Here is a 24,335-nt window from a genome sequence, read left to right as displayed (position 1 = left end):
TCCAGGGCTGTAAGTACAACTTTGCACACGTGGACTTTAATGCATTATTACCCTTCCTAGGCAAAAATGAGTGTATTTCTGTAATTAATTCAGGTTTGAAAAAATGATGCCTACATCAACACTGCTACAAACTAGAACTATTGCTTCTGTTATCCTTAAATCTTCTATGCATTTCCTTACTAATTCCAAAATCTTGATTTTTCTGATGCCACCCCTCCTTAACAGATTGCCTCAATGTTACTTACTAAAAAGAAAACACCTGTGCACCCAATCAGTTTGCTCTTGATTAACGTCCCCATTATTAATTACCCCTCTTGCTGTTCTGTGCTGTGTTTGCTGCAGTTTGTGTTCTCTGAATACACAAATTGTGTACCATTCTCTGGCTGTGGGCCTGAAGTCTTTGCAGATGTCATCAGCTGTTGACACTGATATAACTACATACCAGATAAGGTAAGGAATTGTTTCTCAATAGCATTAGGTTACTCATGCTTGAATCTCACTATCAGGAAAAAAGTATTTTTTTCAAGACTCTTTGCTGGTAGTAGTAAAAGGCAGCATACCCAGCAAAGATGGGTTTGGGTTGTTAACTGCTAAAGCACTATTTTTATTTTGATTGCATTTACACTCAGTTTTAAACTATCAGTCTTAGCTCATATTTATATTAGACATACATATCTAGTTGATAGTTACTATTCTCTATTAAAACGTGATATAGAAGTAATCTCAGCCTGTCAACTTAAAGTTTACTATTCAAACGCTCAACTCTGGGCTTAACTGAAAATCCTCCATCAAAAGCTGCATTAAGAACTTCATCCAGACAGCTTGCCATAACAAAAGTCAGATCTTGCCGTACATTCAGTGCAATTTCTTCAAGATCTTTTTCGTTTCTTTGAGGAATGATAATTCTCTTCAGTCCAGCTCGGTGCGCTGCCAGCACTTTGTCTTTAATTCCTCCAACCTAATAAGGAAAAGAAATGTATTTGTAAGAAAAAACTATGACACTGATCTCATAAAGTAATAATTGTACCAAATCTGGAAATCACACCAGGAGTTAAATTTTTATGAGCATCTCCCTCCCCCAGTAATTTAGTAAAGTAATTAAGAATGCAACAGTATTGTTAGCTTGCTATATGCTTACCAAGGGATGGTTTGGTTGGAAGGGACCTAGCTCCAAATATAATATGCTACAGCATGCTTCATTACAGATAATAACAGAAGAAAAAGACCCCTAGATTAACAAATCCAGGAATGGATGTACTTTTTCTAAAGAAAGTTGCCCATAACAGAAGAATTTCAAACCATTAGGTTTAGGGAGGAAAGTCTTCCAATCCTACACAAAATTCATTTGAACAAAAGAAAATGCCCCAAAATTACAAGGATGTTTTTGTTCTAGAAAAGTAGGCATCACTTCAGCAAGCTACCTGTATCTACGTTTGTGATGACACACAGTTTTAAAATTAGCTTCTCTTTCAGTCACAGCTTTAGCTTCTTCCTCTTGCACTTTTTTCAAATCCTATTTTAAGACCATCTTACAGAAGAAACTCACAGCTTTGTGTTGCTTTAGAAGAAAGGAACGCCTTGTACTGTAACACAGCAGGCTTCTATAAAAGAAGGTAATCGAGAACCAGAAATACTCACGGCAATCAGTTTGGGCAGGGCAATGCTACTTATTTCTTACCACATTGCTCTCTTTCAGGCAGTAGATATAGCAGATGAAATAATATTAAAATTACTAATGATTCTAAACAATCCTTAGACAATAAGGCATTTATAAAAAAAAAATTAAATACAGATATTCCCTCACGTACCTCAAACGACAGGCAAAATATAGTCACTGGTGTGATAAAAACAATTTATTTGAAATGCTAAGCAAACGAGCACTGTAGCAGAGTTAATGCAGTTGCTTAATTATCACCAGAGCCCTGAACAGCAGCAATCTTGTCAATCTAACTGCTGCCAGAATGCTGTGTCAGTGATCCTCTCCTAAGAACTCTGAAACGTACTTTAATGATGTTATCTATGCTTTGCTCTCTACTGCATGAAACAAAATACTGTTTCTAACCTCATCCTTCCTTTGTCCAGCATATGGTATGAGATGAAAACTCTTACCTCCTTTAATTAATTATACCAGTCTCCAAGTGATATGTAAAACTAACACTGTATGTCCTTGAAAATTTCCCTTCTGCCCTCATGCTTTGAGGAAGGGTTATAGGAAAATAATTCAGCTGAATTCTATATAAGGAGCAACATTTAGGAAGTGTCCAAATATCTACGTGTATAGAGAAAATTTCAATAATAATTCATATGAAAATACTGTGAGAAGAACTCCAAGAAACAGCTTTTCAGTGCAACTGAAGATAATCTTGTAATAATAGTATTGAGGAAGCATATTTAGAAACAGCAACATATGTATCTTGGAACAACCCTGAATTTTAGGATTTCTAAGGTTCTTTTCTAACTAGACATATCAATAATGCGTGCTTCCTGAAAACTGCATCGAGGCCATTTGTAACACTGAATGCAAAGCAGGCACACAAGTGTACAGCACTAACCTAGGCTGCCTTCCACCAGCCTCTCACAGCTGCACCAGAAGGGACCAGACTGCTGCTAAGGGATGATCCAGTAAGACTGTGCTTTTTAGAACGGCTAAAAACAGACTTTATACCTAGGATATGGAGAGTTAATGCAACGTAGCTCTTTTCCAAACAATACTTACTGGAAGAACAAGGCCTCTTAGTGTAATTTCTCCTGTCATGGCTACATCTGAGCACACCAGCCGCCCACTGAAGAGGGAAGCAAGGCAGGTTACTATGGTAACACCAGCAGATGGTCCGTCTTTTGTGACAGCTCCAGCTGGGAAGTGCAGATGGATGTCAGTGTTGTCAAGGAGATCAAAACTTCCAGAAGCTTAAAGAAAAAAAAGAATGGTTTGAGTGTGAAAAATCTAAACCCATTTTGTTCCCAGTCTTTCTTCTCAAAGGCCACTGGAGAACTACAAGTCTTAGCATTATTATTTTTTATTTCTTTTTTCCAAGTGTGTTGTAAAACCACTGTATTGCTTAGCTTTGGTACAGGGAGGAGGAAATCCCACAAGCTTTCCTACATCAGAATACAAATCATAACAAGGTAACTTATCAGCTCAGCGTTTGCATGCGTTTTGAAATTCGGAGTAGAGATTACTGTAAAAGAGCAAGGAATTCCTACATACAATTTTTAGTTTTAGATCCTAAATTATAAAGTCAGATTTCAGTAAAAATACCACAGAAGTATCACTCTTAAAAAAAGCAGTATTAATCAATATAATAACGTAGATTTCTCATTATATCTTTTCACCTTACTTCACCTATAAGACCTAACTGTATGTTATGTTTACCTCTCAAGTTTACACCAGCAGCATTTCACACACCCATTCTATTTTTTTTTTTTTAAGCTATTTAAGCTTCTGTAAATAAGGACAGATGGCTGACAGATGTCAGAAAATGATTTAGCTATTATTTGGCTAATCAGCTGATGATCAAACTACACAGCACTCTTTGGAGGTTGAAACAAGTTATTTGGATGAAGTCCTATTTCACTTCAGTTCAATATTCTTCAAATATAAAAGCAGACAACATAAAACTACTTTTAGCAGAAACCTTAGCGTAGATTTAGAGGAAAACTACAGCGCTGAGTACCTGTATCCACATTACAAAACTACTGCTGGAAAGGCTGCACGTAATAATAAAAGGCAGTGCTCATCACAACCCACAGAAGGATACTGGCATAGAGTCCACAGCCATCCATACTGGTGCAGGAAAGGATTGACCTGGCTGGGAGAATCTGCAATGACAACTCACTCTCTGCCTAGGTTGCACCTGCTCATAAGGCCATTAAAACTGCAACTGAGCAGAAATCAGAAAGAGAGCCAACAGGGACCTCTAGGGCTGATTTCAACTTCTGTATGGCACTGATTGCTGGAAAACCCTTTCTCTGTGAAGGCAGTACAAAGTACTTCTGTAACAACTAGGGTAACTTCCACTGTTATTTAGCAATGCTTCCTTTTATTTTAATTACTGGAACACACCAAGCAATAGGACATTTAATTTCTATGCAGTATTAATGCTTCCTAAATGTGCATCGATGCAGTGAGAGGTCAATACCTGTGATGCAATACATTCAATGCTGTCTTTGTCATTTTCCCCAACCTACCATTAGTGAGCTGGTATCTCTTTGCATTGCTGCGCAACCAGCTGATTGCAAGATGTGCTGACTCCTTCATGACATCTCCCAGCTGACCAGTCAAAGTGAGCTGCCCTTCCCCATCCATTCGGCTGGCTTCCACAAACATGATCTCGCCTCCCAGCGGAGTCCAGGCCAGGCCTATGGCAACTCCTGGCTGACTTAAGCGTTCTGATACCTGAAAGAATCACAGGAAACAATGTAAGAAACAGCTGCAACAAAACTATAGCAAAACCAGTCTGATAGTTGCCTTCAAAACGACTGTACTGAGTATAACAGAAAGGTTAGGGCTGAATTTTTTTTTTTTAAATACAGCAGTAATACTGCCTACACGTGAACGCTAATTACAGCAATTGTATCCACGTGCTCCTTACCTTCAGGCAATGGCAAACTGCTCTCAAAACCTTCCCCACTGCCAATGGTTTAATGAGAATCTTCTTTTTTCACTTCACAGGACTCTTTAGTCTATACTGACCGCTACACACCTCCAGCAGATGGATTAAATTGTATTTATCCAGACTCTTGTTACTTACGTGAAAAAGCCAGTTTTGAGCCCAAGCACTACCTATCATTTGGGCCATTTCAAAGGTGACATCGTTGCCTGAAGTACTGTCAGACAGCACAGTGATTCATGCAATCTGAAATACTTGAGTGTTCAGGTTAGATGTGAAGGATGGGAAACCTGACTGCCTCCATTAGTTATTACTAGTAGTCAGCAAACTCTCTGCTCCATGCAGGGCTATAATCTACTTATCTAAAACTCTGTTCAGATACTAATGAGAGCAAGGAGGGTCTGAATCCTGGTCTCTTGTGTTGAGTAGAAGGAAAGAGAGGCAGGATGTTTTCCATGAGTGTTGTAGTTTTGTGGGTTGTTTTTTTCTTTTTCCATTATGTGAAAGACTTCTAGAATATATGAAGTTCTTCTCCTGTGCTACAATAAGTTGAAGAAGCTCCGATGAAAGACTATACAGCTCTTCTGCATGTTCTGAGCTACTTTACAAGTCAGAAAAGAAACCAGATACATTTCTAACATCAGGCTGTGAGCATAGCGAAAGACAAGTATGCCTTTGTAAAGTAAAGCAATAGGCCCATTTTAGAATATTTTAGTCTGTGACTAAAATGCAGAATTGAAAGTTAATTTGATTCATTTCTGAAATGGATGAATTCTTCATTAAGCTGTTGAGAAAATTTCAAGAATTGTTACATTTACTGGATAGAGAAGAAGTGAATGGAGCATCACAGCAGAACCATAATAAAAGTACGACAACTCTGAAGTCCACATTAGAACTTCTCAAACTACCTTTGTTCCTTCTAAGAACATTTAACATTCCATTTTATAATACTCCAGAGCAACAGAATGTTTTTTTCCCCTCTAGCATCAATTCATTCTGCACTGTACAACTTCCCACAATTTAAATACTTTCATTGTTTGCTTCCTTCCAAGAGTCAGTAGAGGGTAAACCAATCAGACATTGTACAGACACCAAAAATGCAAAACTCATTATGCACAGTGCTGACTTCTCTTAACCATTAGCTCTACTGCAAGATCACAGAGGTCTTGGTCTTGGTCACAGATCAAGGTACAGAAATCTGTACAGAAGCCTCTTTAGGACGATGATGGCTGTGGAAAGGCTGCCTGGCTATGGGAGTTCTCTCAGTGAAAGGTACCTGTTCTGAAATGCACCTTAATGCGCCTTAACCATCTGGAGGCAGAAAGTCATATGGCTCTGCTCTGAAATGTCTGTGTGAGAAATACTTGGATTTATGAGCTTCTAGGACAGTATTAACCACTGTAGTCTCCTATTAAAACATCTTCCTGCAGGCCCAGCAGAAACAAAGTCACAAAGTAGTACCCAGGCCTGAAGTTGTTGTGCATTTTGTTTGGTTTCAAGACCAACAACAGCACCAGCTTACCTAAACAAACAATATAGCTTTCCATGTGATTATCAGAATGAGAACATTCCTTCTAACAGAAGCCAGATATTAACATTTCAGTACGTCTGAAACATGTCCCATCGTAAAATTACAATCACAAAATATAATCACAATAGCTACAAAATTCTTAATGATCAGTTTCTTTTTTCACAATTAGAAAGCGGCTTCCTTTGCACAGCAAGAGTGAACAACTTCACCCTATAGCTGGTACCTCTGGTTATCAGCCAAAAAAAGACGAATGTTAAAAAAAGGCTCACAGTTGTGCTCAGAAGATGACAGAACAAAAAAAAAAAAACCAAAAACCAAAAAAACCTAAATTCCAAGGCAAAAGAGAAACTGCACTATAAAAACGCTGGATATGTCACAAGTCCCTTCGTCCAAACACATGCTGTGCTGAGATGTTTCATTAAGTCTCTTACACTTTCATTTGTTGTCAAAATTATTTTTCCAGAGCCTTAGCATGTGATTTACTTCGACATTTGTTCTGTAGGGTGACACATACAATTATTCATTTGTGATAAATGAACCAATTCTGCAAGTATGAGCTAAGTAATCTCTCATGCCTTTCTGCTGGGAGACCTCTGCAGAAAATACACAAAATTCTGAAAAGGTAAAAGACGAGTCATTCATTTTCCGGTATCCCCTGAAGGTCCACAGATCAATTAAGTCACACCATGTTTTCTGTTCTGTTTGCTCAGTCTCATCCAAGTACTGACACGAGGACTGCCTCCACTTTATTTCGCCTAATCATAAATGGCAAAACAGGGTCAAACACGAAGCTTTAAAAGCTCTGTGAAGAAAGGAAGGTGGGCTGCAGACAGTGCACCTGAAAAAACAACAGCAGTCAATCTAAGATTCACCACCAACATGGGAGCTACACTGACCTGAAAGAATCTTAAGGCCACGTGAAATTCAAAGGAATTATGGATTAGTTGGGAAAATCCATTAACACTGGAATTATGTGGCTATCCAAACAGTTTACACTGAACAAAGGCATGTGTATGGAAAAAGACATCCTCATTATTGCATACAGTAAACAGTACATGAAAATTAATCCTGAACAGCTCAGGGAACTGATGCTGTGTGGATTCGCCCAATTCTACTTAAGCACTACTTAATTTGCCTACTAAATATGGAATCATTTAAAGAATTTCTGATATCAAAGTCAAAACCTTCAGTCGGGTCTTACTTCAGCTTAAACAGGCTGGCATGAAATGCTTACAAGCATGTTCATGGCAACTGTGCATGCAAAAAGAAACTCCAGCACTCACACATTTGCATATTCAGAGGTAAGAAGCACACTTTAGAAATGCTACTTGCATGTCTTATTCCTGCCGAAAGAGAACAAAACGCAGAAGTTTGCCAACTCAGCTCACTATCACATAGAAACAAGTAATTGGCTCAGGGCAAGTTCAAAACCAGTCAGCACATTGAAAGACACGCATACTTCTGGGCCTACCAACTCATTTTTTAAGAAGTATGTTAAGTTCGTATTTATTTGAACTAATTCTACTTTTGACTGGGAATAGAATTGCAAGTAACCAGAACTTTTGCACAGATGAACAACATTTAGTTTTTAGCACCTTTACAAAACTAATAAGCACTTTGGAATCAGTGGAGTGCATAATGCGGACTTGAATATTAAGAGCAACTTATTCTAGCAGCTTTATGTGCATCTGTATTTTGAGCATTAAAAAAAGCAAGTAATCCTGCACTATTTTAGCTCTAAAGACCAGGTGTCTGAAGTATGTAACATCCTTCAAAAGTGAAAATTCAGATAGAAAGTTACTTCTCTGTACAACAAACAAAAAAAACAGAACAAAATAAAACCCGTGCTTTTTTCAGTAACAGTTTCTAGAAGACAGGTAGTAATGCAGTGTATTAAAAATGTCCATAGGAGTCTTACAAAGAATTTGATGGCTACAGCCATTCCAAATGAAGCTGAGGTATATCCACACTATCATCTCAGCTAAAATCACACTGCCCTATGTGATTTTATTGGGCACAGCAGCTTCTGCGAGTTGAAAAGAATTAAACAAATTTGCTTATGAGGTCATCTGCCTCAAAAGCAATCTCTTAAAAAAAAATAAAATAAAATCAGAACACAAACAGCCAACATGAAAAATCTCAAACAAGGGAGTTATAAAGCAATGGTCTCTTGAGGACCTGATCTTCCTAGCCCCCAATTGCCCCTAACTTCCACTTCTACCCTCATCATCCTCTAACACTCTCAGTAGCAACTTTCTAACTTGTTTCCTCAACTCTGCCTCTTCATTAAGAATCTTTTCAACAAGAACAGAAAATCTTTATGTCTGAAAACTTCAGAACTAAAAAACTGGCGCATTCCTCAGCAATCAGTCATCTTCTGCTACTACTGCTACCACTTTGTCCCCTCTTTGTCCTCCGCATCCCGCTGGAATCTGGTTCTCTCATTTCGGAGAGAGGGATGAATCACCACCCAAGTCCTCAGAAGTTGGACGTTTGTTGAAGTTTTTCTTTCACTGCTATTTTCCCCATAAATTACTGGTTTACCAATCTTTTCTCCAGGAGAACAAAAGAAAAAAAAAATGGTTTTCCATCAGACAACTGCCTGCCGTCAGTATTATATATACTACTCACACCTGTAAGTTCACGTGGGCCTAAAGTAAAGCAGAGAATAATTGAAATGTAAATAGTGAAAGGAGAATGCTTAAGTCACTAAATAATTTCATGAATGGCCTTTTCCATAAAATATAGCAAACTATGGCTGGGGAGGAATTCTGTAATACGCCAGCTGAGGAACAATGCAGACTCTAGCAAGCTGGAGGTGACTGACTGATCCTAAAATTATTTGTAATAGATAAGAGTTTCATTAACAAGAAGAATGTTTGAAAATATCCAGCCTAAAGCGAAGTGGTTTTAATAACCAAGAACACTGATAGGCATTACGGAGGTATGTTGGACAGCCCTTAACATAGCTGTTACAGAGACAGGAATCCTGAGTTACATTTTGGCTTATTTCCCAAGACCACAAAACGTTCCTCAAACAAAAGCAAAGTTGTTATGAACTGAAAAAATGCCACCACATTCTTCAGCAGTGCCGCAGTGAGGCATCTTTGTTAACAGGAAGTCTTGGCATTATGTTATTTATGTACTCAGTTGAATATACATATATTCTTGAGGTGAAAAAATGCTTGGTGGAACACAAAGAAACACAGTCCTATTTCTGATGCACATATTAGTAAGTCAATGTATAAATTCAGCCAACAGCAATAAGACAGACAACCAGTGAAAACAGACAGAACAAGAGTCAAACAGAAATGAATGAAGACGTTACCTCCATTTCGTACATGGGTGGCCCCAGGATGTCTTTTAAAGCATGGAAATCAATTAAAATTGGCATTTCAGGTGGCAGAGCCAGGTCAGCTGTGTCACTGATGGATTCTGATTTTGCGTCTTCTGTGACATGTTCTTTGCAGTCTAAGAGAAGAAAATCTAATTTAGGATTTGTAACAGTCTTTGACAGAGGAATTAAAGAAATTACGACAGGAAAACACTCAAGAGGAATTACCTAAAAAGCTCATGAAAAAAAGCTTAAAGCTTATCTTTCACAAAATTCTTGACAAGTTAAAGGTAATACAGTATCAAATTTTAATTACTTATGCTAAACCTGTCCTAACAGTTCTATGAGGATAATATTTAATCTAGACCATTGACAGATGTACGGCTCACGTGCTCAAGTATGTTTTTAAGTAGGTCAAATAGCAGCAATAGGTAGCAATATTCTCACATTATGCTTTCCACTTCAATTTTTGTCTCTATGACTACTATGGCTTCATTATGTAAAATCTTAATTCACAAAATCAGTTTTCAACACCCAGTGGACCACGCAGCACATACTGCCCCAGTTCAGTGAAAATCTGCAAACAATTTCACTCTAATTACCTTCATCTCTGGCTTCCATTTATCTTGAAATATTATCCTTTAACATGGCTCTGCAATTTTGTTGAAGGAGGTATTTCTAATGTGTTTTGAATAAAAGACACTAGCAGCAAAACAAACTCCAAATATCAGATTATTCATTGTTTTCAGATATATCTGTAGGTGCGATGCACGCTCCTGGCAGGGCTATAAAACCCAACTGGCCTGACCCTTTTGAATACAACATACTCAAGGGTCAACAAGAAAGGACCAGACAATTGCAGCAACAGTTACAGATTCAAAAGCATATTCTTTTCTGCCTCCATTTTAAGTATGATTGTGTTCTTGATTATACAATTGTTTCCTTACTGGTAAAATTTTGGCTTTCTATAGCGTTTGTTTTCTGCACAAAAATGGACTGTAATGAAGACCACATAAGCATCAAAGCATCAAAATTGTTTTAAACTTCATTTGTATTAGGCCTACACTGACATATACTTAAATTACTGCACACAGAAGGAGAATGCAAGCAGGGAGTGACTTTCCATCGAATGTGAGCCAAATGCAAGGGACTCACTGCTATTTTCTTGAGAGCCTCAAGCAATATTTTAGTGAAACATTTATCAGAGAAATGAAAAATAGTTCAACAGTCCAGATGTTTCTAAGGTTTTGTAGCAGAGTTCTACAGCAATGCCTCCCTTCCCTGAGGCTGTCATTCAAGCATTGTGCAAATACATGTACTGAAGATGCTTCATCCCATCCCAAACGTACAAAATCAAAGCACATTTTAAGCAACAGCCTTCATTACCAGGCACTGAGCTCCAAAGCCTTCTGCAGCACATTTTGGAAAATTGTCTACAGTTGTTTCCTTTCTTAGAATTTTTTTCCCATTCAATGAAGAAACTGTCTTCCTTTGCATATTAATGCACATACAATAACTGAAGTTACAGAACTTCAAACAGCTGTGGAAACCAATCGATGATCTGATCTATTTAACATAACATTAAGAGGTGCTCTGTGCCACATTCAGTATAACAGAAAATGTCTCACTTCATGAGATACAAACCACACTTTTATTAACCCTGACGTTTAAGAAAAGCTTTCTTACTGCTAATTTTGCTACAGTGCAATTCTCACTAGTGCATCCATACAATACCAAGGAAAACATTCTACATCAATATCACTACTAAAATATTAACAGCTTTCACGCAGCATTAAAATCTAGTAGTTATTATTCAACAGTACAACTGTATCTTCCACTGTACAACAATTCATTGCTCAATGCATAAATCCCATTCCTTTACTGTAAACACTGCCTTAGTCAGAAGGCCCTCCTGTTGTTCCAGCTTGTCTCTGTATTTTTGTTGAGCTACTATTTCTGTACACAATAAATTTAAATACATAAATACTAGCAAGTCTAGGAAACATAACCCTGCAACTGAGTTGCTATTCCTGCAACTCAGATTTCAACTGTACTACTCCAAAACCCAAGCCATTTGATACTGCAATTCATGTTATAAAACAAAAGTGAACTTAGAAGGCTTTACTATCTAACCAACACCATTTCCTATTTCTGCTTGTTCTTTTTCCACTTAGTTCTATGTATGCATATGCATTAAGATTTTCACTACTGATGACATACACACGTTCCCACTGATCACAGAGGAACAACCACATATCACAGTAGAAGTTAAAAGACACATTTTCATCCTGCATTTCAACCACTGTACCACAATAAGACGCCTCAGGATTCAGCTGCTGCATTGTACTCTCAGCCACTGCTCTAAAACAGGAAAGTCTCACATGTTTTTGTCACTCTTAGAATTTCTTCTAGCGTCAAAGTCTAAAGCAGCATCTCATAAACCTGAGATAGAATTTTAGTAAAATAGTAGGTAGTGTGTGTCACTGCATACAAGGATGATGTTACTGTACACAAGACCTCTCTGCAGAGGTCAGAAAGATGACTCCATTTGCTTTTGCTGAAGCTTACCATACAAATCCAATGACTGACGCAAACTAACAGCCTTCCACTTGCCAACTTCGTCATGAAGACCAGGAGTCAAAGGAGTGAGAAAGGCAATACAAAGCTGCCAGTGTATCTCAGACACACTGTTTGTGAAAGGGACAGTGTCCCTCCTTGCATTAAGTCTGCCTCAGCAGGCACCCTGCACTCCTAGAACCTATTACTAAATAGTGTCTACAAAGACTTGGAAACACTTGCTCCACTTAAGTTAATGATCTGATTTAATCAATATAATATGATGGAAATTCTGTGATTCTAGCATCTCATTACTTTCACCTTTTATTATAATACCACAAGCTGGAAGGCTCTCAACTGAATAAACTCCATACGCACATCACTGTTCTGATATCCTACAAATCACACACAAAATATGCTTTAACAAAGGTGAGCTTGTAGGGTACTCGCTGATATTCAAACCCATGACATGCAAATGCATAAACTGCAGTCTCAGTCCCACATCAGCCACTAACAAATGTTTAAAACAAAAATGAATTACAATGTTTTCTACAGATAAATAAAAATAAATAAATGAATGAGGAAATAGTTTAAAATTAAACTATTAATTCTCACAATGACGTTTACACAACAACCTGACCAATGGTTCTTCCAGTCTTTAACTACATGAAATCAAAATTCACCGTCTCTGTGCACAACAGCAAAAATGTCCACTCTGGAACAGGAAAAAAAAAAGATCCAATACAATCAAAGAAAGAAATTAAGAAATTTAGGTTATAAATCCCATTGTTTGCATCAACTTGCAAGTATAGAGAGTTTGGGGATTATTCCCAAGTTTTGTTTTAAATACTTGGCTGTTTCCAGACTGAATGAAAGTCAAACAGGAGTTCTGTTGTTTTGTGTTTAAATGAGTGTCCCATTCTCGTACACTCTCAGTAAGTGACATATTTTGCTAAAATTACAATTGGGTATGAGCACATCATTAGCAGAAAATAAGAAGCATTTTGTTGACCACACCATTCTCTATGTGTCTTCGTAATACTCCAGTTTAACTATAGGTCCACTTCTCCTTTGGACTTTGTTTTATTGATGCAGCTTTTTCTTATGGACAGTTTCAATTCCAGAAGCACAAAGATAACTACAGACCATTTCTTTTGAAATTGTTCCAAATCATGTGTCAACCAGAAGTGTTCACATTTTGCCCTCTTTTGGAGCACTGAGATTGCTGGTTTTGCTTAACTTTGTTAAGTTCCAAGTCCCATACTAAATTTAACAGTGTAAATACCTCTCCTAAGTTGCAAGCACAGTGCTAATTTTAACACTGCAAATGCCTCTCTCACTGGATCAAAATATCTACTGCAGCTCCTTTTCATTCTGTGCTTTAATAGTAAAATGCTTCCTCTTACAAGATCAGTTGTGCTCTGAAGCTACTTTTCTCTATTTTACTGAAAGACTTGAAGAGCAGGATGATAATAGGTCTTCTATTCAGCAATCATATTAGATCTTTTAAACATATTTTGCTATCTTTCAGTGCAAATAAATACTTCAGAAATGTAACTCAGGTCAAAATCACAGCAGTGGCAGTGGTTAACTGATTTTGCCTGCTGCCAATGAGCATTGCTACCACAGCCTAAAGCCTCAGCAGCCTGGTTCAGGAGCCACTACAATCATCATGGAAGTGTCAACAAACTCAGAATCTGATTTCAGAAAAATTCAGCAAAAAGAAGTGCATATAGATAGAAACAGAAAGCATTGATAAATATGCACACAGATGGGACAATTTAAACTGCACAGTCATTCACTCATGCATAGCCACTGTTGATGTGAAAGATTACCTTCCTGCAGCCTTCAGAGAAAACTGAGCTGTATCTACTTAAGCAACCATTGATTTGTGGACCAAATGCAAACTTCTGTTATTACAGGTACTTTTCATAGACATTCTGATCATCACAGAAAACTCAACAACATAAAAGAAGACGTGATTTTCAGAAATGAAATACCAAGTTAGGAGAAAAAGGCAATAAAAAGCTGAAAGACTGTAAATAAATAGACCAGTTCTAGAGTCAGAGTCTTCTTCAAATGCTCTTGTAATTAACGATACTGTTATACAGTTCTATTTCCTGCCCTTGATTTTACTCTGAAGTGTAAGGGGTAACCATTCAGACTTATTATCTTCTCCAATAAAATAAGGCAGCTTACAAGTCCCCTTAATCGTTCTCCTGTAAACAAGCAGAGAACTATTCTTGCTGCGGGAAAAACCATAAGCTTTTTGACATTGGCTTACTTGTAGAATCTTTTGCAACATCAAGCCAATAGGTCTTGTTAGTATTTCATGTCTCAAGCAAAAGTAAGCAGCCATTCAGCAGTTTTTGCTTTCTAGTATCTTCTGGCACAAAGACTTGCAGTTACTTCCAGTCCAAAAGAGTCAACCAGATTCACAGCAATATTTAGAAAATGAACAAATCAGCCAACACCTTGCTTGCTAGGTTTTATTGTGACTAATATGGCACTAAGGGAGATTGTTTACCAACGGCACTCAGCAGGTCAGGTTAATGGTTGGCCTTGATGATCCTCAAGGTCTTCTCCATCCCAGCCTATTCTAATTCTTAAAAATAGCCACGTTTTATAAGCTCAGTTACAGATTCAGTCCTTTCACACTTCTCATCTACCTTGAACTGCAATTCAAACATCTTCCTTGAACTGCAATTCAATTGCTAACAAAGCTTACAGATTTTTGGATCACTGGGAATAATACATCACTGTCTTCTGTATATTTGGAGAAGAACAACAGATTTACTGAAGATCACAAAATCCGGGAGACTAAGAGTTACTACACATTTGGATCAAATACAAATTGTACTACTTTTAAAATGCAAAATTAACAATTCTACTGTTCTAAAGCTAAGTGAAAAGTCAAAGCTTCCTATTCTTCAAGACAGTGAATAAACAAATAAACAGAAAGCACTAAAACTCTAATCACTAAAGATCCCTGAAGCATCATTTCTTAGGATTCTGTTCTAACTAGTAAGTTAAATGAATTGACCTCAAGTGATGGATACGCTGCAGTCAAAGACACATTAAAAAAGCCTCCAAGCCTTTCTAATTCCAAAGATCTCCAAGCAATCACTTACTTTAGAGTCACTTACTTTACACTGCTAAGCCTTTTGTTAAAGAAAAATTAAAGTATAAGATTTGCATTAAAAAGCATAACAAAATACACAAATCAGAACTGCCTACCTAAGATAACAAACAGATCCACTATCCTTCTCAGTTACCACTCTCTGGCAGGCTGAAATTATTCCATTTTTGTCCCATAATTCAGTACTACTTGAATGTGCACACTAAGAATGTTAGTCTATTTGCAAAGCTTTTGAAAATAAAGCCTTTGAAGAAGCATAGAAAAGGCTAAAACATTGATAAATCAGAGAACTAGAGCCTGCAATGTTAGAGGAGCCCTCTTTAGTAAAACACAAAAAAGATACACACCTTCTCCTTCACCCAGTTCAGAACGATCAGGCTTTGTTTCTTTGTGCTGCCCTTCTGCCACTTTCACTGCCACTGCTCTGCAAATAGCCCCCAGCTTTCGATCCAGAGAGCGGACTCCTGCCTCTCTAGTGTACCTGGTGTAGACACAGTTGTAAGTGACATTTCGTTTGTACTTAAAGACATTTTCTTTTTAAAAACACATCCAAATGAAATGTAGAAGGCAGTAAGATCTTGGGCTATCATACACAAATAACATTAATAACACAAATAATTTGCTGATAAAATTGAGAAAGACGAACTACTGAGTTGGAAGGAAACATAAGCAACACTTGGAGTCAAGCCTTAATGAAATGCTATACAATGCTCCAAAAACAATGAGCTCTTCTCAAATCATAAAATACTGCAACGGGATATTAAAATGGCTGCTCCAAAAATAATGCCTTCTATTTTATTATGTTGCCCCATGATGTCAGAGGTGGATGGTGGTGGTACAGCAGAAGAGGTTGAACCTTCCCACCAATTCCATTATATTTGGTTGCTGTGCAACAGATGGCAGCCTGACAAAACTGCATCTGACATGGAGGTGTGGATGAAACAAAGGTGTGTCATTGAATTCCTCCATGCAGAAGAAATAGCAGCCACTGACATTCACAGATACTTGCTGAGCGTTTATGGAGACCAAACAGTGGATGTGAGCACAGCACAGTGGTGAATGGTAGGTTTCAACAGTGGCAACAGCGTGTCATGTCCACTGATACAGACTGTTATGAGCTTGGCATGCAGGCCCTTGTTCAATTGCTGTCAAAAAAGCACAGTGTGATTATGTTGAAAAATAGTGTTCTGTACATGAGAATTTGCTCTATCAAATAATGCTACTGTGCTCTTTGTATCAGTTGTAGTTTCCATGGAAATAAATAGGAGGCATTACTTTCAGAGAAACCAACCCATTTTTAAATTCAAAACACTGATCATTGAAATTACATGAACTGACTGAAAAAGAATATTTTCTTTTAACCTATGAATTAAAAAGAAATGCCAGGCAGAAGCACTTACTAAATGCCCAGAATTCTGTTCTTGGTCATAAAATACTTCATTCATTACCAATACACTTATTTCATTGTGACCAAGTCACTTCCAAGTTCAAAAAAATGTTCTGATTAATGTGTTCAACGAACACAGTAGTTCTAATTAATACAAGCTATTTCAAAAATGCATTTCTAATTTTAACTAATTCCGATTTTAGACAAATGTGGTCCATCATTCACAAGAAACAAAATGATAATTCCTTTTTTTTTTTTTTTTTTTTATGAAGATGACAGAAATAAAACTTCATTCTTTAAGAAAAAAAAGTTGCCTGTTGCCAAAACCACGGATGCACATACTGAACACTGCAGCAATATTAGCATCAAGTGTTTCTATTTATTTATACTGCCTTATCAATGGTGCCAACACAGCTGATTGGGAGCCACTGATTGAGAACCAAAAACAAGGGAAGGGAGAGGAAGAAAGGTTCAGTTTAGAAAGCAGAACCCAAACGAGCACAGAAAAAGCAATTCCAAAAATTAGTATTTTTTGGAATTCCAAGCCTGTTAAGGACAATAGATCCTACAAAATGCTTTGTATTATCACTTCAAAATTTGCTAGTTACCAGAAAAACAAGTTACTGAAAACTTCAAGTGACGAGTAACAGGTTTACCTTGTAATTATGTCTAAAGTGGTTACTTGTGGAATCTGTATCTGCTGCGGAGTAAGGCCATGTTGTTCAAGCTGTTTAGGAATCAAGTGTCTATGAGCAATTTCAATTTTTTCTTCTTGTGTATATCCTAGAAAAAAGAATATTTTTACTAATCTGTCTGCTTATGCACTATAATGTCAAACTTATTACAACTTCATACCTGACTGAATTTAAAAGGTTACCTTAAAAGTACCTTAAAAACAAAAATGACATGGGGCCCTAAAGAAAGACTTCAGAAGAATCAGAAAAACATTCTCATTTACTTTCACAGTAGATCTAGCTTACTAAGCTGCTTGGCATACATACCAAGAAATAACTCCTCCTGTTAAAGAAATTCTCAGTTCAGGTACATGGCATCAGGATGCACAAGTTTTCTACATCTCTAAACAGAGCTTAATTTGATAGGGTAATCATTAAACATATTTTGCATATGTCTAGAAAACTGGGCATCATATGTATGCATGCACATGAAGAAAAGACAGCATTGGTCACTATTTCAGTGATCCTGAAAGTTGTTTTGATGCCTTGTGTGGTGGCAGCCACCCTGGATAGTTATATCTTAGTCATTAGGCAGTCTAAAAGAAAAGGGAAGGGATAGGTGCAGTATATTATCAAATCATTATTTTATATACCAGGACAAATAGTCTTCCGCACAAAAAGTGGAACACAGTTTTCCCATGGCTTGGTGAGTGCTACAGAAACAAAACTAGCTACTGTGTATAGAAGGCAGGCTCCCAGTTGAGGTTGTAAAGGTAAGGCCACAAACTTGTACCTCCTGTACAAGTTGCAGTCCTTAGTTTACTACATTACTTCACACCAATTAGAAATCATAATTCCAGAAAACAGTTTAGTTCAGTAAGTTGTCTTCTCATACTATTACTTCATAAGTGACAGAGACTGTAAAGGAAGCACTGCAAATAGTCTCTTTTGATGATTTTAGCTATCAGTCCAGTTTCCTAGGAAGCCTGAGGAAATGCTTTTTATTCCAGGTAAAACATTGTTTAAGGACTTGCAATAGCCACTTTAATGACAACACTTCAGCATTACCTGGAACCTGAATGACTTCCATCCTGTCGAGCAGAGCAGGTGGGATAGTTGCTGTAGTATTGGCTGTAGCTATGAAAAGGACTTGGGACAGATCAAAGGCTACATTTAAGTAGTGATCAGTGAAACTGTGGTTTTGCTCGGGATCCAGGACCTTAAAAAGAGTTAACAAAATTAATGCAGTTGTTCACTTCGAAGTAAATGAAGTTTAAGCATTTTGTCATTACTCTACTTTTACTCTACTTGCATCTGTCAACCTCACTTTACATTTACAAAATACACTATGAATATTACTGAAGTTTCGTTACACCCTGCCAAACTCAGATTACTTTGAGCTAGATTTCATATCATTTCATATCACGTACCAAACAGGTTTGGTTCTTTTTTTAATTATTATTTTTTTTTTTTTTAAATTTCCTAACAACTTTCCAAGTTTTCTAATACACAATACCAGCAATATCTCCAGCCACTGCAGACAGCCTAACTTTAGATGGGCAGCTAACTCCAAAGGCTGAAGAGGTCCCGTGCAGGACTTCTTTAGGAGACTGAGGTCACTGTGAGCAACTTAACTCTACATCCGAGGTTCAACCTATCTTCACTCTCTATACTTTTGGAAGGTAACATTTCCTTTCATTATCAGTGTACTTACATGATTAGCACAATTATTAAAAAAAAGAAGTCTTTGCTTTTCTTCACTGAATGGACAAAACAAAATTCTCTCAGCTGTTTCCCTCCATACATGAAATTATCAGTTTCTATTTTAGCTAGGTCACAAAAGAGAAAATTAATATGCACCATGTTCAGTTCCTGTTGTCAGAGACAAACATTTCTAGCCAATTTATACAGAGGTAAGGAGGAATTTGAGTGCAAATATATCTGAGTAAGTATTCTCAATGTGAAGTGTTTTCTTCTTATTTCTTTTCCAAAGGACCATCTTATACTAATATTGTTCACAACTGATATAATTTAATGTATTAACAAAAGGCTTCCAAACTAATCTTACACATATTCTCTTGATATCTTGTTTGCTTTGGGAAACCCAAAGCGTGTTGCACTATTCTAGCTGCAGCCTAACAACTGCCAAGTAAAGAGGATAATCTCATCCCTTGATTTATGGGCTATGCTCCTGTTAACACAACTCCTGATGCTGTTTGCCATCTTAACTGCTGGAGTATACTGTTGGCTCACGTTCACTGTGGTGTTAACAAGGACTCCAGCTTTACAACAGAGTTGCCCAGCGCCAGCTAGTCCTCAGCTTGCATCCTTGCACAAAGTTGCTCCTCTCCAAGCTCAGGGCTTTGCACTTGTCCTTGCTGAATTTTTCAGGTTCCTGCTGGCCACTGCTTCGTGCCTGTCTAGGTCCCTCTGGATGGCAGCCCTACCCTCAAGCCTACTGACTGCTCCTCCTTAATTTGGCATCATCTGCTAATGTGATGCAAGTGCATGCCCTCATCTCCTTGAGGTTACTGTTAATAACAGCAACAGGACAGCTTCCTGTGCAGCCTGTGGTACGCTGGCACTCAATATATTACAGGCATGCTGACAGAGTAGGACCCATTAACCACTGCAGTCTGAGCCTAATTATGCATGCCATCAGTTGTCACCCAAACACTCTGTACCATTACAATTTACACAGAAGGACGTTGGGGGCAAAACTGCTGGAAGTACTGCTAACATCAAGGTAAGTTACATTCGCTGTTCTCCCTCTGTCCACAAATTCAGTAATCTCTCCATTGTAAGCAGCAATCTGGTCAGTCAGGAATCAGTTGCCCTGGCATAAATCCACACTGACTGTTCTCACTCTCTGCGCTCCCACTCATGCAACCAGAAATTGTTCTTTACTACCATTTATGTACCAACTTCTTTCTATCCCCCCCTTAAAGCATTACCATGCTTTTTCTTCCCATATACTGAATTATCAGTGTTACACTGACATGAATAATTCTCACTTTACAAATAATAGGACCTTAGCATCTCTAGAGAATTAGCACACTGCTGTCAAAATAATGTATCTGCCTATACCAAAATGAATGCACATGTCTTAGTAATTTGAATCATAGCCAAGAACAGTGTTAATTATAAAAAAATGAATCTGAACACTTCTTAGCTAGGCTGGATAAAAGTAATTCTGAATATTATTTTTTTTTCCTAGCATACTGAAAACAAAGCAGAACTTCTTTTAAGTAGAACAATTTCTGCTTTCATTTTGAAATACTACAAATATTTTAGATGAATATATGGAAATGTACTGTGGCTACAATAAATACAAATCATACTTCCTCCTTGATATTGAAAAATTTAAACATACAGGAGCATATACCTAAATTCTAACTCACTAAGGCTGTAACTGTAAGGATTATTGTTCACTGGCTACAAGCCACTGAAAAGCTTCTTTTCTTACCCTCTCCAGCAAACAGCTACTATCCTTTTTTCCCTTCTTTACTGACAAAAGCACAGGCATGAAGTTTCCTGACTAGTCAAGTGCACAGATGGATGATTCCACCGGTAGTGTTAACAGAGCTTAGGAAGTTGCCTTTTACCTCCACTGGTCCTAAGATCTAGTCCTAAAAGGCAGGGGGACACAATTACATACAGTGCATCCAAGCAGAATATCTGCAACTTTCTTTAAAGCTGATCTATATCAAACATTAATCTTCCATTCAAAGCGTACTCTCAAAAAAATTTCAAAACTGATCTGAACAGCAAATCCTAATCTAGCTTGCACAGGCAACACAGTATTTCCACAAAATTCCAGTCTATTAACTCAAGCATTTGAGTGCTTTTTTGTTACATTTATGGTTATAAATACATTTATCTCTTTCTCCTGGTAGTCTGTAACTAGAAATTCTTACAACTTCTACCTAAGTGTTAGACTGCTCATTAGAACATTATACTATATATAGCACAGTGATGCTATTCTACTCATGCACAAACAATGCTAGCCGACAAAGGTAAAGCAAGCTGAATGTATGTGAATTATCTGGTATTTCATATATGGGCTTTAGTTTCTATACACTAATAATTAATTGCTACAGTAATCATTTCTTAGAGTAAGACATAAAACAGGACCATACCCATACGTTTAGCACAGATTTTCCAAACCAAACAGAGCTGTTCTTTAGCTAGGTATCTGTGCCAAAGTTCAAGTTCAAAAGTTTTCAGATACTCAACCAATTGAAAAATATTAAGTACAAAAAGAGCATTCAGTGAACAAAACATCTTGATTAATTTATGGTTGACAGCTCACATATATACAAAGACTTCTCTATATCAGCATTTTATTACCCCAAAATCCAGAAGTTCCATGAACATTTAATTGCCTGGCTATGTTCCTGGTCTGATTTCCTGCATACAAATACTCACTATCAAGTACTTGAATCCATTTCTATTTTCTTCTATTTTAAACTGAGGTCACCTAAATTTAGACCAAAGCATTCCCTTGTTGATGAACAGTAACCAGGGATAAGATGACATTTTGCTTTGCTCAAGCACCAACTCTGCAGCAGCACCTTAACACATATTCAGCAATTATGGAACACTGAGCTTTGCTTCCAAGCTCACGGAGTATGACAGTCTCCCTCCACTCTACACTGTGCTGCAGACAGTGTCAAACACACCTGCACAATAAAGAAAAAAGGACTACCACTTATACATAATGACAGCACTTATCAAACAAGAAACAGAGATCTGAAAAACAAGAGTGTCATCTAGGTGATCACTTACTATTGTTAGCTTTCCTACATAACAGTTATCTTTGTGCACTGCAGACACACTTTCCAACAACATATAAGACCACAAGCAGATGAAAATTAAGCTGTTATGTTCAAGCATGTTCTCCATTTTTGGAGGTAAGCACCTGTCTCAGGATGTTCAGACAACAGTAGAGGGATATACAGAACTCACATGGGAGCAGCCCAGACATGGTTAATAGAGCAATTACTTCTCCACATGCAACCTTTGGTCCATTAGCAATAACCTACATAAAGACTGCAGCCCAAGCAGATGGATGAAAGCTAACCTGATGGGCCTCAGCTAGAATAATTCACAGCAGGTGGGTTGTGTACCTGCACTAAGATTAAGGCTTTAAATATTGAAAACATTGTATTCCCACAGCAGTTGAAGAAAAAAAATAAAATAAAATAAAACAAAATAAAACAAAATAAAACAGAATAAAATATTCAAATACAAATAAGTCAAAAACAAATTCATTTAATTTGCTTTCACATGTTTGACAGGACAAGAAAAGAACAGAAATGATCATTTATCTGCTGCAGGACAGAGAAAGAAATATAAATTTAAAAAGCTACACAAAGTTTGAATAGAAATAACAATGTTAACAGATTAATGTTAATGTTCAAGATTTGTAACCAGAGCACTTTCAAAAAAAAATTATTCTCTTTTCCAGGAAACACAAATCATTGCTTTATTAGTGACTGACTGCCTAGGAAACCGCATTCAGCAAGCTAAAGGAATTTGACTTTCAGGTATAATTTTATCCGTGTGTTGACCAGAGTAAGGTCAGTTTAGTCTAATGACCATAGAAGAAATGACAAAAAACAAACAAACAAACAAAAAAAAAACAGTAGATATAGAAATAGATTTCATTATCATTAACATCAAAGATTAAATAAAATCTCATAAGAGAAAAATACGAAGAAAATTTAAATATTTGTTAGACTCCTTTGGTTATTTTCTCTGCATTCTAGGAATGTATGCCACACACCTGAGAAACAGACAGGTAAAGTACCATAACTGTCATTTTTAAAGCTGAATAAGTAAAGCCACATTATTTTCTAGCAGTGCTAGATCACGTTAACATGCCAAGATAAAAGCAGAGCTCTCACACCTAACCCGTTCAGACACTGAATTTAAAAGAACTACTTGGCTTTGCCAAAATAGTAATTTTATACTATCTAGAAGGAAGAGAACAATGACATCCATAGAATGACGTTTTATTTGTAGAAAGCCATATAGCACACAGCACATGACACCTAAACATAACTGCAAGTAGTATTTTTCATCCTCAGAGCACTACATTAAGCACTATCTGTAAAAAAGCCATTAAAATGTCACTGTGCACAAATATCACTAGAACTACTTACTTTCATCCCCTCCCACAACCTCCCAGCTACTGAAAACTGAGATCCTTCCAGGACTACTCCCAAAATCATTTCAGCTGAAATGAGCCCTAAAAATTTAGGTATGTATTTCACTAATCCAACTGATTTTGACCGAAACAGGTAAAGAACTACAGAAGCAGCTCAAGTTTTTCAGTGGTGGGATGGTAGCCTCTATAGTTAGAGAGAACACACAGAAGTTTTAGACAATAAATCAGTACAATGAAATTCCAAATGTACACAATACCAAAACCATTAAGTGCACTAGTGCTATGTCTCCTCTGGAAAGCCTTAAGTTTTTCACTTTAGCAGACCATTGCTACACTACTACCTCTCTCGTGCCTCCCTTTCCTCTTCAGCAGTGCTAGGACAGTAAGATGTGAATGATCTTCAGTATATAATATACAGTACTTTAATTCTTTTTAGTTACAAATTTAAAAATGTTAGTAGTTTGATAGCTCTTACCTCTAGTAAGGCTGCTGCAGGATCTCCCTGCAAGCTCTTCCCCAGCTTATCAACCTCATCTAAAAGGAACACCGGATTATTAACCCCAACAGTCTTCAGTCCATTGATTATTCTGCCAGGCATGCTGCCAACGTAGGTGCGCCTGTGAGCAATAAATATATGATGGGAAAAATATGGGTCAGACGCATGAAAAAACAGTAGAAGCACTAAAAAGACAACCTCTCAAGGGAAAATACAAGAATAGGAAATCTTCTAACGATTCTTCCACTTCTGAACAACTTTCTACATCTAACAGACAAAAAATATGGAATATGCATCTAACGAAGACTAGCAATTGTATCAGCAGGTGTAAACTCAAGTTCCACGGTGCATTAGTTGGTCTGGGAAGACAAACTACATACGCATCTAAATATATGGAAATTTAATGGCTTACAGGCATTTCACACGAACCAGTACA

At 37.3% G+C, this 24,335-nt stretch overlaps 1 protein-coding gene across 1 annotated transcript in view; it reads right to left on the bottom strand.

Annotated features, from left to right (window-relative positions):
- Positions 1–736: 736 nt before the first annotated feature.
- Positions 737–24,335, bottom strand: part of LONP2 (lon peptidase 2, peroxisomal) — a gene marked incomplete at both ends in the record, with an annotated part of 37,025 nt that continues 13,426 nt past the window's right edge. Inside the window, 8 exons of the mRNA XM_079541673.1 lie at positions 737–958; positions 2,717–2,907; positions 4,189–4,396; positions 9,470–9,612; positions 15,518–15,651; positions 17,214–17,340; positions 18,300–18,450; positions 23,879–24,020. Coding sequence (XP_079397799.1) covers positions 737–958; positions 2,717–2,907; positions 4,189–4,396; positions 9,470–9,612; positions 15,518–15,651; positions 17,214–17,340; positions 18,300–18,450; positions 23,879–24,020 — 1,318 coding nt within the window. The remainder of the gene's footprint in view (positions 959–2,716; positions 2,908–4,188; positions 4,397–9,469; positions 9,613–15,517; positions 15,652–17,213; positions 17,341–18,299; positions 18,451–23,878; positions 24,021–24,335) is intronic.

Source organism: Tetrao urogallus (assembly GCF_951394365.1).
Source record: "Tetrao urogallus genome assembly, chromosome: 12".
In the NCBI taxonomy this organism is placed as follows: Eukaryota; Metazoa; Chordata; class Aves; order Galliformes; family Phasianidae; genus Tetrao; species Tetrao urogallus.
The sequence above is the reverse complement of the archived record's forward strand: the minus strand, read 5'-3'. Positions and strand labels throughout refer to the sequence as shown.